Source organism: Acyrthosiphon pisum, chromosome A2 (assembly GCF_005508785.2).
Source record: "Acyrthosiphon pisum isolate AL4f chromosome A2, pea_aphid_22Mar2018_4r6ur, whole genome shotgun sequence".
NCBI lineage: Eukaryota > Metazoa > Arthropoda > Insecta > Hemiptera > Aphididae > Acyrthosiphon > Acyrthosiphon pisum.
In genome coordinates this window covers 5,360,671-5,377,008 of record NC_042495.1, presented here as the reverse complement: position 1 = coordinate 5,377,008, position 16,338 = coordinate 5,360,671, and the positions used below count along the sequence as shown (strand labels likewise).

The window sequence follows — 16,338 nt, the reverse complement described above, 5'->3', positions numbered from 1 at the left end:
AATAAATAGGAAATGTCGACTACGTTTGTCGGACCATGACTTATGTTTTTATGCATGAGAGAAAATTACGTTATGAGAGTGTTGGGAAAAAACTTTTTTTTTTTTAATTGTCATTACTAGCTAGGTGATGTAGATTTTTAATGTTTCCTGTCCAATAAATCCGTTCATACACACTTTTACAGTTTAACCCTGATGGATAATGTCTAATATAGGTACTTTTAAATTATCAAGTACCTATAGTTACATATATGTACCTATGAGTGATTATACCACTATAGTATATATTACCTTGAGAGAACGTTAAACATCCATGTGTTGTCACCATACTACTAACGCATAACATGGCAAATTTAACTTTTGAAGAATCTGTTATATACAATTTTAAAATAATCATAATTTGGTTCAAAAATTCCTAATGTAAGACAATATTATTACCTTTAAATTTTTTAGTAAATGAATTTGTTAATTCACACTAATATTTAAAATAACAGAGTAAAACAAATTCTTCTGAACGTAAAATGTACTACCTATAGGTTACGCATTAGTGAGACGGAGACAACATATGCGGGTTTAACGTCCTCTTAATTCATATAGTTGTTAATACAAATATATAATAATATGGTTGTTTAAGTATAATATTATGTATCTGCCTACTACAACAGAGGTAGTGGAAAAATCATCTCGACGTCGTTACTAATTCACCTTATATAAATCAAAGTACAAGACGCGTGCGAATTAAAATTGGTTCAGACTGTTTATTACACTTAATCGCTATACAGTTAAATCGAGCTGTATTATTTTATGCCACAAGGTTATTTGGGTACATCGAAAATAACTGATCAAATTTGCTACTTAGCATTATTATAAACGTTTTACTTGGATTAAGTCAGGATTCTTTACGCAAAAACATAGAGGTGTACACGTAATATAAATATTGAGAATTTAGTTTACTCACGTGATAATAATATGTTATGGTACCTGTATACACAGGGCCGGAGAGTCCCCGTGAGTTACCGACTACCGAGTTCAACTCGGTGGGCACCGCTGAAAATTTGGGCAAGCTTAGTAATATATGACCAAAAATATTTGAATACCCCAAACACTGAACAATGAATAATAATAAATAATTAATATTATATTTTATTGAAAATTGGGTCATTAACTTTTTTAGGGCAGTTAAAATCCTAAAGTTCGGTGGGCCGATATCTTGCTTATCCTGCGTTGTATACACAGAACCCTTCTATAATGATACAACTAATGTCAAATATTTTCCCCGCATAGAAATTTATAGGTATAATAATATATTATAGTATCAATACGTCAAACTATACTCAAAAATTGTGATGTTAAAATAATCCCATACATTGAATCCCCAGACGGCCAGACCCCTGCAATAAATCATACATACGATAAGCATGGTTGCTTATAATATTATACGGTTAGTCCGACAAATTAATAGTGTTGTTTATCTCTACATTTTGCTTCAAAAAGTTTTACTATATATATAGTGCCTTTTAAACGTATAGTTTCTTATACAGGACTGCTAATGATGAATATCATATTATTCATTATTTTATTATTAACAGTGAACATTTTATAATTTACACCGAACAATGACTATACACGCATACACGCAGCAAATTGATTAGGTAAATAAATAATAATATGGTAAATGGCAATAATTACACGCAATCGATAATGTTATTGCCTATCGCGGTGTAGTTCATTAGTTATTGGTTATTAGTTATATTATTATTACTATTATAATATATTTCACTGTAATCTATACCGACCTAATCTTCAAATAATAAAAACATGTTGTGTAAACATCAATTTAGTATGTTCACCATATAATATTATATTATTGTACAATGTACCTACATAGGTATGATATATTATATCACCACATGCAATCGCAATAATTATAATAATAATATACGTCGCGTGTACTATGTAAAAGTAGGACTAAGTATGTACAGTACAGATTTTAATGTAGAATTTTATAATCATAGTAAATTACAATATTTAACAATAGTAAATTTATCATCAAACTTGTGGCCGACATTCGTCGTCGTTATTGACGCCTATTCAACGATTATTTCCCATTGCCAATTATTATTGGAAAGCTCTTCATCTACCGGTGTGCCGTTGACAAAATCGAAACTCCATTGGTCCCGTTTTCGTGCCAGCAGCTCCTGTTCGATTTCCATCGCCATTTGCAAATTGTCGTCAAGGGTTGCAGATTGTTGACGATCGGCCGGGAAGAGACACCTCCTGCCAGCTGTGAGGACTGGTGGCGGTCGGTGGTCCTTCAACATCGTGGAATTTTAATTTTCTATAGAAAACCCCTCTACAAACACAACAACAGGCGCATCAATAAGATTGTGATGTATTATTCAGTAAAATCTCGTTATATTCCATATTTCTTTGCAAATTGAGTTTTGAATGCGTTTTGTCGCGAAAAACTACACATCTTAACAACAGTGTTATATGTTATGCTCATACACTGCACTAATATAAACCGACTTATCACGTACCTACGTCGAGATTTTTGTTCCACGGTCAAATGCGTATAATTCCATCGCGGAATATAAATGTTTTATCGAATCGCCCACAGTGTCTGGTCGTAAATGGTATATACAACGTATGAGAACCGCATGAACCTTTTACGAATTTACCAAATTAGGAAAACTTTAAATAAAAAGAAACCATCAGTAGGCGGAAAATTATATAGTATATAACATGTATGGTGTTGTGTAGGTAGTTATAGCCTTCATTTATTTAATATTAAAAAGTAAATCTTTCCATACCGTTTTAACAACAACAAAAAAAAAAAAAACATTAAAAATATTCTATTCGTCTATATTCTACTAAATACGATTTATACATCTGTCAAGTTATCGTAAACCTATAATAATATAATAGTACACTGTTAATGTTGTGTATATAATTATATATTATACTATTTAATAGCCTAAAAAATACATATATAATAATATATTATGTTGGATCAATAGCAGCATGTTATATTGTAGTATGGATGGAAATTTATAAAATTATTTTCCACCACAATAATTTAGACAATACGAATTGATTTTTCTTCTGCAAATTTAGAAATCAATAATATACAAACACAGCTGCATTTTTCAAACAAGTTCAAAAATCGAATTCTTACCGGTTCCATATAATATAATAATGTTGCTTTCACGACTTAATATAAACACTTCAACGCGTCATGAACGAACCACACGATCCTTCTATCTAATATATATAATATGTATACATATATATATAGAGATAATATTTGGTACATATACGTATGTATATGTATTTGAAAAGTAAATACTTTACATGTGAAAAACGCTATGCATGTATCAGCTATTACGATTATAACGACCTACTGACGTACTATGCATGTTGGTACGTATATTATTATGTAGACTGTTCGCCATCCCTCATCACTTATCAATTATATCAATCACCATATTATAAGCATTGTATACGCGTGTGTTACAGGACAAAAATACCACTTAAGGTTATAGCCAATAACATACACACTCACGCACATAACATAATACATGGACCCGGGAATATGTCGCGAACGGAGTAAAATGACGCCACTCGGTATTTTCGACCCAGACTGTTACAGCAGACCGACCCTATTCCGAGTCTATCGTGAAAAATATCGTGTTCGGTGCTGCGATTTCCGATGATATCGATTATATTATATATGTTTTATAATATAAATATTTTTAAAGTAAAACGACCCAAAAGATAAAATGACTATATAGGTAACATTGTACAATATTTATAAATCACGGTATAATACCGCGTGTCTCGAATATTACTCGTCGTAGTAATAATTTATAATATCCTAATGCGTCGCACTATAATTTATAAGAATATAAGATAATGTTTAGATATAATAATATTTTATTATGTTATAGTGTTGCAATGGGTGTACGCATTGTTATTTGTTACGTTAAATTTGTGTTTAGTATTTTTCGGTTCGAAGGAGGATTTAACGCGCTTTAAACAGTGTACGTGACATTAACGATGGTTTCGGTGCGGCGACGATGACCGGATTACGTCAAAAATGACCGTTTAATTGAAATTCCTGTAGACCTAGGTTTATTCCCATAAAGTCCTGCGCTTATGACAAAAACACCCTCCTATAACAATATAATATAATAAATATTATATATATTATATTTTAGTATTATTATGTTATGAACATACATATATATAGTACATACATACACAAACCGTGACTTCTAACAGATTTATTTAAACGCCGCGATTATATATAGTGTGTGTCGTGGTATACATAGGAGAGTAATTACGTTTTTTCGTTCGCCTTCCTCGTACACGGCGGACAGCACGCCGGCCAGTCATCCGTAGAAATCCTTGGGTACTTCCTTTTGGTAACCATCCACACAGAACGAAACCTTACAAGGTAATGCACCAGCGCAGCTCTTCCTCTCCGTCGCCGCCGTCTCTCGTTTTCCCTATATAAACTGCAATATACGAAATGTGTATACCTAGGTAGCGGTTACTCACCGACACACGCCACCACTTTCAAACAACCCTCTCCTGCGGCGGGTTGAACGCCAAGGCGTTACTACAGTAAGTTGCTGCGTACTGCAATATATTAACATCCGAATAAATTACACGCGCACGAGCACACGCGTATAATATACTAATCACGGGAACACGATGGATACGTTCGGATTAAATATAATTAATATACTTTGCATACATCATCATATTGTGTATTGTTGATTTTAGATAGGTAGTAGGTACTATTATAGAGGTACACTGTTATAAAATAACGCCATACTGATATTTTTTTTTCATTCTTTCTTTAACCTTTGATTCGTTTCAGGTTTAGTTGGCTATCGAGAAAAAGTTACTATAATACATACGTAACGATCGCAATAAATTATGTTCGATGCCAAACACACTATTGTTATCATAACAATTATTACTGCAATATTATATGTGTACCTACATACATATTATTACGTGCATATAAGTTGTACACACGCTACTGTATAGGAAATATTTGAATGGGATCATTATCTTAATAGCTGGTCGTGCTATTTGTCGATTACAAATTATTATTACTGTCGATATAGTAGATGAGCATTATTATAATTGTATTATATAGTATTCCAGTACCTATTATAGGTACAAGATTACAATATACATAATATCAATCTACATAATATTTATTTATTTATTACGCGTTAGCGGTTAATTTTAAAAACGTTCACGTGCACATAAATATACGATTTTTTAATTACTTCAGTAACTATCAATATTATTTGTTGTTCCCAATATCGAAATAATCCATTTACCAATAAATATTCAAACAGCTATAAAACGAGTACGTAGTAGTATACATTTCCTAATTATTATTTAAATTGGTGCTACAGGTAATAATTTTTTTTATAAAAATTCTTTGGGCAGAAATCGAGTGTGTTGACTTTCAAGTTGGAACTAATTATTTTTTATATTCTTTAAATCTTCATTTTTTTTGGTATTTTTTTGCGTCATAAGCTATTTTTTTATTATTAATATAATTATTGACGGCGAACAACGATTGAAGTTTTTCAATCATTTAGATATTATAGATACATTTTTATAATTATGAAAAGTATACTTATAGATTACTTAAATATTTAGTTGCTCATTAGTTTTGGTTCACGAGATGAGCTTATATTAATACCAATGATAATATTATTACTAATGAAACAAAACGTTAAATATTCTATTAATTAACTATATACACACGCGTAATGTATTCTGAGGTAACAATCTAAATTAAATTGTGTCATAGGTAATCTATGGAATATGTTTCAAGGTGACCATAACAAGTTTGTTTGAAATTTGAAATGAATGATACGTGTTTATAATCGTTGTATAGGTGACTGTACATAAAATAATAATATATTATCATACGATTAATTAAAACGAAATTAAGATGAGTGCTTTGAGTATATTAATATAATACTATATAGATACATTTGTGTAGAGCATCTGGTGACACACGACATTGTGTTATATTATATAACAAAATATTTTTTGTATATATCAGTCGTGTTGAGAAAAGGGTTTAACCAAGATGCGGTTATACACGGGGTACTTACGCCGTACACGACGACCGGACTTGTACGATCACTCGGTCGAGGCTCACGAATTGGACATAAAAAAAAACTCGAGGTAGGTAATTGCTGCGCGTGAGAAAATTACGTTTGATTGTGGTAACCGGCGAATCCGAGATTCAGAGAGATTGTAGAAAGAAATACACCGTATTATTATGTTGTCGCACGTCAACGACGTTACCATAAAACCATAATAATATTATGTACATGATGTATACGCAAGCAAAAACCGTGTTCGGTTTGCGAAAATATTCGCTGCATTTCTGACGCGGAGAAGAATAAACGCTGAAAAGGGTTTCGATGATTTATATTATTTATATTATAATATTATTATGAAAAAGGTCGAGTCCGATATTATAACAATATAATATTATCATTATGGCGATCGTGAAACCCCGTTCGGCAACCGCGGTGGTACCTATTGAGTTATCATCACAATAATAATAATAAACCCGGTATATTATATAATTTATATGGTTTCGGTTTTCGGTCACAAATATTTAGACGACCACCACCGGACACTGGCCGGTCTGGGTCCGAGCGCGTAATCCGTGACGAGGGGATTTAACACTAAACCAAGAAATCGGCACGACGTCGTGAATCTCATTGTATACACACACACACACGTATAATACACAAACACTCGCATTATATCTATTATATTATTATAAAGACACTGTGTGTGTGTGTGTGTGTGTGTGACGGGCAATAATAATATTATCGTCGTCGTGCCGCGACGCGTCGGGGACTCGCCGTCTGTACATAATAATAATAATATTATACACATTACATACACGCCGGCGGCCGAGCACATGGCTAGGGTTTTATTATTATTATTATTATTATTACTATTTCTTTTTCTTTCGTTTTTATTTTTTCCTCTCGTCTCGCGATGATGATGATTATTATTATTACTAGCGTGTGTTTCGTAGGTACGACGAATGCAACGGCGGTGGTGTGCGGGTTATAGTAAAAACTCGCGCACGCGCAATCGTGTAGTCGTACCGTGGTCGACGGGAAAAAAAACGCGCGCGCAACGGCGCACCGTCATCGGCGTCGCTACGAACCGGTGAGCGCGCGGGGGCAACGAAGGCGACGACGACAACGACAACAACAACAACGGTCGACGAGCGCCGCGCCGGTGGCGGTGCGTTCGCGCACTACACCGCCGCCGCCGTTGTGAGCGCGCGCGGCGGGGACTGGCCGAGGCTGGTGCGCGTGCGCGCGCTCGCCCGTGGATGACGTGACTGCCGCCCCTCCCCGCCGCCAACCGTACACCGTATAGTATACGTGACCTCGGCGGCAGTGACGCTCTTACCCGACTTACCTACCGGGCCCAAAATCATTCTCTCGCCGTTCGCCGTACACGCCACACTCGTGCCGTTTCGTTACGCGCTCGTCGTCCATTTTTTTATATCTGTACGTTTTTGTGACTGTGTGTGTGCCGCTTTCGGTGCGACTCGATATTATCGCCGTTTACGACGTCGTCAACCAACGGTAACCGGTGTGATTTTTTGATAATTGTTCGTTTATTTGAAAAAATAATTTTTTTCGTCTCGCGTCCGTTGTTCGCTCCGCGCGCCTACATCAACCCGTTTTGAAACGCAACTCGCGCGAACTTCGCCGCCGTCTGTACAGCAGCAGAGCTGCAGTGTGACGGATTAAAGTGCGCGAAAGCTACGGACCCGACCGGTGACGGACAAGAGGAGATACGCCGGAACTGTACGAGAGGGAGCATTATAACCGTCGTTCGACGTTATAAATTTTACGGTTCGTTGTGTATATTTGTTTGATTTAAACCCGTCGATCACCATGACCGTTACGTATGGCGTGACGGGGACGAACGCCGACGGAGGAGGATCCGTAAACAATGGTAGGAGAGTGCTCATGGCGAAAACCGATTCCCTGAGCAATGTCAACAATAACAACAACAGCACCAGCGTCAACAATAACAACGGATCGTCGTCAATCACGGGCAAGGCGTCCGTGTTGAGCGTCAGGCGCGTGCTGTTCGGGCCGCCGGCCGACCCGGCAGAGACGCGGGCGTGGCTTGATAGACAATTGTGTGCGGCCACCGCGGCCGATTCGCGGTCGTGGAACTTTGATTTCGTTAACGAACGTCCGCTGCGTGACAGCCCGGCCGACCGTTACGCGTGGGAACGCGTCTGTCCACCGAAGCGTCGTGAGGAGTCGGCCGCAGCGGACTCGACGATCACTGCGACAGCACAACAACAACAACAGCAACAACAACAAGAAGATTGCAGCCGAACGGTCGTCAAGCAGCAGCGACAGTCCAAAGTCACAGGTAATAATGATAAATTATGATAAAAATAATAACTCTGTAGGTAGGTAGTGTTGTCCATTCTTTCTCTCCCGAGCGAGGACGAGGTCCATAGCGTTAAGACCATTTTTTTTCGCAACGGTTGTGGTTTTCTGGTTCGGATACTTTCTCTGCCGCGTAAAGCAACGTAACGGCCGTTGTCTTTCTCCTTTCCCGTGGGCGTAAATACTGGATTATTAGTTTTTAACCGGCAATTGTATGTGTGTGAAGTTCGAGCTCCCCCATCCGAAAACACAATGGGTGGCACCTGCGCGGAGCGTTAGGGGTGCAGTGAACCCTCGTTCGGGCGAAGGGTGCCACGCCACTGTGGGAAAAATGTAATAAAAGTCTTCGTCGGGATGATGTGTTCTGCGGGGAGGAGAGACTTCTTTTGACATCCGTTTTCGGAATACCCAGTTGTGCTATTTTTTTGCCCGACGTTTTTATCATTATGTACCTATTATTATTATTATTATTATTATTATTATTATTATTATTGGTACTGTTATCGTCTGTGAACCCTTTCCCGAGAAATTCGTGTCGCGTTACTAGCGACCCGGAGAAAATCTGCGAGATTTATGTGCCGCCCTTGTCCATCAGTACGCCCACCGTTGTTTTCAGTCGATAAAATCCTGGATTACCATCCCTGTTGTTCGACTCGTCAAAGGGGTGGTGCGGGGCCCTCGATTGTTTTGAAAAACTGTACTGAATTGAAAAACAAATACGTTTGAAACGCACCACGGACAGAACGTGCGTATGGCGCGCGCGAAATAAATAATTATTATTATTATTACGGCGACGGCGGTAGCCGCGGCATAGGTAGGTAGTAATAGATATAGGTAGGTAGGTAGGTACCGATGTACGATTGTGAAATGGCGCGAAAACGATTTCAGCGTCAAAAGACCTTGAAATTTTTTTCCGTCGGAACCGCGCATATTTTTTTTTTTTTAGGTTATGTAAATTCATTATTATTAATATTGTGTTTGTGTTCGATTGTATACGACGTACGAGCGCGTACGAGGACATAATATTATTATTATTTTTTTATTTCGACCCGAGAGAGGAGTGTCACTATATACACTGTATATTATATACGTATACACACATACTACAAGGATCTGCCCATAGTAATATTAATAATAATAAGCTCGCGTTGCATATGTGCACACGTGTTCGGGAGACCGGTTTTTTTTTCGTCCCACACACTCGTACAAATACACAAACGCACACACACACACGCCAACGCGCACATAAACATATTATATTATTATTATACATTTATACGTATATATATATATATGTCTCTCTCTCTCTCACCGTCTGTGTGTGCGTATTATTATTGTTGTTGTTGTGGTGGTGCTTTGGGTGGGGAGAAGAACACGCGTATAATATTATAACGACGGCTTTCGGACGCGATGTGTAAATTGATGATTATATAAAAAAGTATAAAATAAATGACTGTTGCTATAATATTATTTTCATCATCATCATCATCGTATAGGTGTATCCCCTCCCTCCACCGCCCCTCCGCGTACAAACGTATCTGAGTGCACTGCGCCAAATGGGCGTGGTCCAGAGAGCTGTGCTCGGTAATAATAATATTATATAGTATCGTTATTATCATTAACGGCCGAGTGTTGTTATCTGTTTTTTATTTTTTGTATATTGTATTTTTTTCGTCCCTCTCCCGACTCCCCTCGCGACCGGCGTTGAGGTCGCTGCCCTCGGCCCGCTACGACGCTAGAGTAAAATTAGATCACCCCCTCTCCTCACCACCACCCGATCACGCGTGGCCCTACCACCGTCGTTGTCGTCGTCGCATGACATGCGCGATCCTAGTTCGTGTTTGTGGTGTACCTATTATTATTAAATTTATCGTACCGGTAATATTATTGTAATACGTTGACTAACCTGTGTTTTTCTTTCTGTTTGTTTCTTTTAGATTTCATGAGCAAGACCAAGAAACGACCGTTGAGTGCTTCCGGCAGGACTCTACGCTCGAACAACAAAGTCGTGGACGAATCCGAATCGGCGAACAAGCGGAGTCGCCGTTCGGTCGCGACGACGACGACAACGACGACGATGATGGCTATCTAATTCGAAATTGGAAAAAAAGGCAATATGCTGAGTAAATAATAAAATATAACATAAGAATTTTAAAAAACAATAATATAATTTGATGCCCAAAAGTTTTTCACATTTTCGACGCAAAATTTCGAGATCTCCCAAGTATAGATAGTCTTAACTATAATAATATAATAATGATAATTTATATTTATATATTATATAATCTTCTCCAGGAATTTTCCTGATAAACACGTTCTTATATGACATTATTTTATGTGTATAATTTTTTTTTTTTAACAAACTCCCCCCCCCCCCCATCGTTATTGTACAGATGTTTTTAAATTTTAAAAATTTTAAAAATTATGTATTTTTTTTTTTTTAAACAATTAATATTTATACTGTTTTGTTTTTTTGATCTCCTTCACGAATATTGTTCGGTTTTTATCCACCGCCTATGCGCAGACTAATTTTGTTGTTTTATTTGTCTACGTTATAATATTACAAATAATGAAAAATCTTATCTATTATCCATCATAATATAATATTATGTTAAGCATATTATAGCTTAATGTCTGTACGTTTAGTATTAGCTCTAGATTTTAATGTTAACGTGCAATTATACATTTAACTTTTTTAATTTTAGCTTGTTGAAAAAATCATAAAAAGAGTGGTAAGAAAAAAAACATCATCAAGTGAAGGAAAATGAAAAAATTTTTCGTCAGACAATTTTTTTTTATTCGTTTTTTTTTTTTTTATATATGACGATCTTTTTCCATGATTTAATGTATTTCAATTTTCGAGAAGATCTCAATTTTAATGATAAAAATCCAAAGATTCAGTGGTCTCTTTATATCTAATTTTACAATGTCCAAAGAAATATATCTTTCAAAATCCAATTCGCGAATCAAAATTTAATCAAAGGTGATGTATTACTATCGAATCTTATACGCAGGTATGATATAGACGATATTATTTATTATGTGACTCGTCTTAAGGGCGGGGATGATCTGCAGGGGGAGGGTATATCTGTGTAGATCGTTCGCAGTTTACATACATCACTTTATTTTTATTATTATAAACAACGTTTAATCCGAGCTCTTCAAGAATTTATTTCAAGTTTATGCGCATCACAAAACGATAATAATAAAAATGAAAATATAATTTTTAAACAGAATTTTTTTTTTCAATATGGGACTGAAACGATCTCATTGTTTTAACTATTTTTTTACACAAGGTTATTTTGAACAAAAATTTTCTCTTCTTTGTTGTGAAAATATCTTGTATAGACTAATTGTTTTTCTTGTTAGTAAAAAAAAAAAAGAAAAAAATTAAAAATAATAGCTCAAAAAATTGTTCCGCTCCGGCTAGTTTGGACGGTTTTTGTTCTCAATTGTTAAAATCTTTTCTTATGCCTAGTTCAACCTATGATGTATTATTTGTCTGATCTCATGAGGATGGATGGAAAAATCGATATTTTTCGTAGGTGTGAATGAATTCATTTTATATGATGTATATTATTATTATTATTATTATTATATAATATGTGTTGTAAGAGAATTTTTTTTTCAATTAAGATCGAATAACAATTTTTTTTTATTTTATATACATATATATATATATTATATTATATTATATCTAATATATAATCGGTCGTTTTAATAAAAAAATTTATATTTTATAAAAAAAATTGTATATACAGTTTATATATATAGGACCGTGTTGTTTTTTTTTTTTAATCGACAGTTTTTTTTTTCATTAGATTTAGATAGACATTAGACGATACTTTGAACGTAGAAACTATTTGTCTTAAGTTTTAGAATTGACATAATTATATTATATTATTATTTATTATATATGTAAAAAATATAATATTTTATATTATATATTTATGTAAAAAAAATATATACATATATAATAAGAATTGAAATACTTATTTTAGTTTAAAAAAATATAATAATATTTAAATATTTAATTTTTCGTGTTGATTCAATTTTTCCTGACCAACAACCACCCACGTCCGTATGAATGGACGGTGGGAAATGCGCTTTATCCGATCCTATCGTCATAATCCTGAACAGTCGTTTTTTTATACTTTCTTCCAATGCATCTATAATTAGTATGGCTCTATATTGATATGCTGCTGATTAATGATAATAATATAGTCGTGGCAATTATTCGATTGTGCCATGTCCTCCACAGACTGCGGAAACACGCCTTTTACTTTCTGCGTGTCTCTAAGTAGATAAAACGAAAATCTGTTTAGTTGTGAGTAAAGACAATTATTAAAGCAAATACTTATACTATAAATATAATATATATGATGATAATGTGTTCTTGGACCACCGCCGCGCCGATGACCTGTAGCACATTGCACAAAACCTCGGTAGATAAGACACAAATTCGCCCGATCGGTCTTCGGGATTTTAGCTATCTTCTACAACGAAAAAAAGTAATAAAAATGTCAACCATAACTGCGGCGGAAACGTCGAAAACACCGTTTTGTGATAAGCTAACCAAGTGATACGATTACAGGTGGTTAGTTATCCTATCCCATGCCTCACATCGACGACGACGACGGCTACTGTATACAGAAGAAAAAGCTAATTATAAAACGCGAATGGTTTGTATATTTATTTTGTATTATTATTTTGTCTCAACTTGGGAATTTGCCTGAGAGCGACAGAGCCTCGCCTTGCTGTCACGGTATTATTATGTTATACGGAATTTAATTGTTAAGAGGGGTGCAATAAGTTAGATTTACAGTAAAACTTATTTCAAACGATTTGTTTGTTTTTTCCCGTTTTTGAAAATAATGAAATAATAAATATACTAGGATGTAGATATTTTAAAAATATTGTTTTTAATATTTTATACATAAATACTTAAAATTCATTTATAAATTATAATCCTTATTAAAATCTGTATAAAAATGAAAATGAAAAAGAAAATTATAAACAGCCTTATATTACTTGTATAATTATCAGCAATTCTCTCAATAAAAAAATTATATTATTATATTATTTTAAATTTATACCACAGATTAAGAAAATAAAGATTAGATTAAAAAAAAATTTAATTGTGTATTATACAAAATGTATAGGTGCCTAATTTGTTTATGGTTTTGTTTGGTTTTTAAATTTTTTCGGTTTTTGGTGTTTCTTTGTTATCGTTTTACTTAATTTTATTTTGTTTTCGTTTGATAATGTTTTATTAAATTGTATCAAATCTCTCATATTTTTGGAAGTATTAGGATATAAAATTACGATGACTTTTGAAGATTTTCCAGGTTTTGGTATAGTTGATATATTTTTCTTCACGTTTTTAATCCATTAAAATATACCACCATAATATATACCCGTAACAAAATAGTTCTTAAAAGAGGAGCTTTTCGAAACCTGCAATTGTAATATAATATATACATAATATTAAATTCCAAATTTGTGTAATAGGTATCGTAGATCAGGAAAGTTTCCCAGAACAACAGTCAGTGGTCTTGTATAATTAATTAAAATTATTAAGTAAGTATGAAAAGGTCAAACAGTCAAACGTGTAGGTTTTAAAAGTGTGACTCAACAAAATTGAAATGTTAACAAAATATGCATTTTGAGATACTGATAAGTGATTTATAAATATATACATATAGGAAAGTATTTATGTTCTAGGAAAGGATTAGTGTTTTTATATTTAACAATTGGCTTTCGTGGGTTTATTTTAAAAGGTCAGTTCACGATTGTCTTGCTGAAGTGATCAAAATATATATTATCTCAAACCTCGCATGTGATAATTTTTCGATGGAAAATATTATTATTTACTTATCGGTTATCGTATATACGATTTTCCGATAAACTCTGCAATTCTGTTATTACAACTACAACTGAACATCAACAATGCGTCATATTATTTCGCCACAATATTTTTTAATTCTGCAAAACTGAGGGCCAGTTGCACCGTCTCTGATTAAAGTTAACCGGAGTTTAATCGGCCGAATTTGCCCGGTTAAATATCTGTTATCAGCTGATTAAGCTTAATCGAAGTTTAACCGTAGACGGTGACTGGCCCTAAACATTTTAAATAGGCCTGAATATAGCAAATTCAGTGTAAAGCATTGATTCTGTTGTACGGGTGCCAGTTTCAGTCAACAAACCAGCTTGAATCCCAAGTAGCTTTTATTTTTTACAGGATTTTTATTACATTTCCAAAAATCAGTTTCTTAAGCATATCTAATAATGTGGACACACGGTTTTGTCCTCATATTCACCTCTTATAGATAAAATTCCATCATGATGGTTCACTAATTCGATAAAAGTTGTCGTTGGTTACGAAACCATTCTATCCGCTATATTGTATTTTCATAATACACCAATATATAAATAAATGAATGTTTCTTTATTTGTTATGATATACCTCACTCAAAAACTAGTGAACCGTTTACAATAAAAGTTGTGTCAATATATTCATTGAGTCTGAAGTCTGAGGGTGTTCTAGCTTTTTTTCAACCTCTATAAGGCGTAACACACGCATTTAGTTTTGGCTCAAGAAAATCGAATATTTGTTGTTTATTTAAATTGTTGCCATTTGTCATATATTATATTAGGTACTGCTATTATAACTAGTAGATATATGGCATATTGCATATCCACAATTTTTAACAAATACCTTTTTTGAAAAAAGTCTTTAAATGAAATACTATTATGAACACAATTAGAATGATTACTTTTATGATTTGCTTTCTCAATTTTAACATATTTTTTATGTAAATTGAGTAAACACATAAAGACGATTACCAATCTTAACGATATTGGATTTACGTCGGCATTAAATCATTCGTTAACGTTCACTGTCTTCAGTTTTTTGTGCTTACAGTCCAGTGGCGCAACTACGGGGGTGCTAGGGGGCGCTTAAGCACCCCAACTCTATTTTAAGCACCCCCAAGTCCAATGTCTTTATAATTTAAAATATCTATAGTTTTAACAATGTAATTTTATTTTAAGATATCATTATGTCATTTCAATTTTGACATGAAATCATTAAAAATTGTTGCACAATCTTATGACGGTGCAAGGGTGTCTTAATGGTGTTCAAGTCAAAATAAAACAATATTTTCCTTCTGCCATATATACTCATTGTATGTCTCACAGGTTAAATTTAGTGGTTCTGGATATGTGCAAAGGAATTAAGGTAGAATATGCTTTAATTAACTATTTGTAGAACATTAACACATAATACTATATTTATTTTTTTTCATTAGGATATATTATTATATACTTTGTTTATTATATTGCTCGAATTTTTTTTAATATTTTGGAGTCCCTCTATGTGCATTTTTCTCGACCAAGTAACAACTCAAAATTACTTGAAATTCAGACTGAATTAGGATTAAAGAAAGGCAATATAATAAGAGTTTATGATACGCGATAGGTTTGTCGATACCAAAATTGCCATTCAATGATAAACAATTATTCAGCAATTTTTAAATTTTTAAAAAAATGAAATTGAAGAAGAAGCTGATAAAGATGTAGCTGAAGCTATAGACAATATAATAAATAATGAAAAATGATATTATGTTATTGAGTACTCAAAAAAGTTATATTTTATTTTTAGGAATCATTAGTCAATTAACAAAATTCCAATTTGTAATTTTAGTTATGGTTTTAAGAGATGTTTTAGGAGTTATAAACATCTTAAGTTCAACTCTACAATCATAGACAGCAACCATTAGGGAAGGCCGAAATGATTATTAATATGTTATTGAGTCATTTAAAAGTATGAGAACAGATAAGTCAT

The 16,338-nt window shown here is 34.0% G+C and overlaps 2 protein-coding genes across 5 annotated transcripts; one reads left to right on the top strand and one right to left on the bottom strand.

The window, feature by feature from the left end:
* Window positions 1-1,908: 1,908 nt before the first annotated feature.
* Window positions 1,909-4,814, bottom strand: LOC100568919. 4 transcript variants are annotated; one of them, XM_008182617.3, is made up of 3 exons: window positions 4,561-4,814; window positions 4,344-4,517; window positions 1,909-2,350 (listed from the first exon to the last, which is right to left on the bottom strand). In XM_008182617.3, the coding sequence occupies exons 1-3, from the start codon at window positions 4,656-4,658 to the stop codon at window positions 2,230-2,232; spliced, it is 393 nt and encodes a 130-aa protein (XP_008180839.1). In that variant the 5' UTR covers window positions 4,659-4,814; the 3' UTR covers window positions 1,909-2,229. The 4 variants fall into 4 exon arrangements, with proteins under 4 accessions (XP_008180839.1, XP_008180840.1, XP_003243054.1 ...); XM_008182618.3 differs by having other exon boundaries at window positions 4,344-4,508; window positions 4,561-4,811; XM_003243006.4 differs by having other exon boundaries at window positions 4,344-4,784.
* A 2,674-nt stretch (window positions 4,815-7,488) lies between these two features.
* On the top strand, window positions 7,489-12,526 carry LOC100163173 (MAP kinase phosphatase with leucine-rich repeats protein 3). The gene is made up of 2 exons (XM_001947072.5): window positions 7,489-8,472; window positions 10,430-12,526. The coding sequence occupies exons 1-2, from the start codon at window positions 7,980-7,982 to the stop codon at window positions 10,582-10,584; spliced, it is 648 nt and encodes a 215-aa protein (XP_001947107.1). The 5' UTR covers window positions 7,489-7,979; the 3' UTR covers window positions 10,585-12,526.
* Window positions 12,527-16,338: the final 3,812 nt, after the last annotated feature.

Coding starts and splice junctions, on each gene's coding strand:
- LOC100163173 (XM_001947072.5), top strand. CDS start 7,980: ATGACCGTTACGTATGGCGTGACGGGGACGAACGCCGACGGAGGAGGA. Junction 8,473..10,429: donor GCGACAGTCCAAAGTCACAG/GTAATAATGATA, acceptor TGTTTCTTTTAG/ATTTCATGAGCAAGACCAAG.
- LOC100568919 (XM_008182617.3), bottom strand. CDS start 4,658: ATGTTAATATATTGCAGTACGCAGCAACTTACTGTAGTAACGCCTTGG. Junction 4,518..4,560: donor GAAAGTGGTGGCGTGTGTCG/GTGAGTAACCGC, acceptor CGTATATTGCAG/TTTATATAGGGAAAACGAGA. Junction 2,351..4,343: donor AGGAAGGCGAACGAAAAAAC/GTAATTACTCTC, acceptor TTGTGTTTGTAG/AGGGGTTTTCTATAGAAAAT.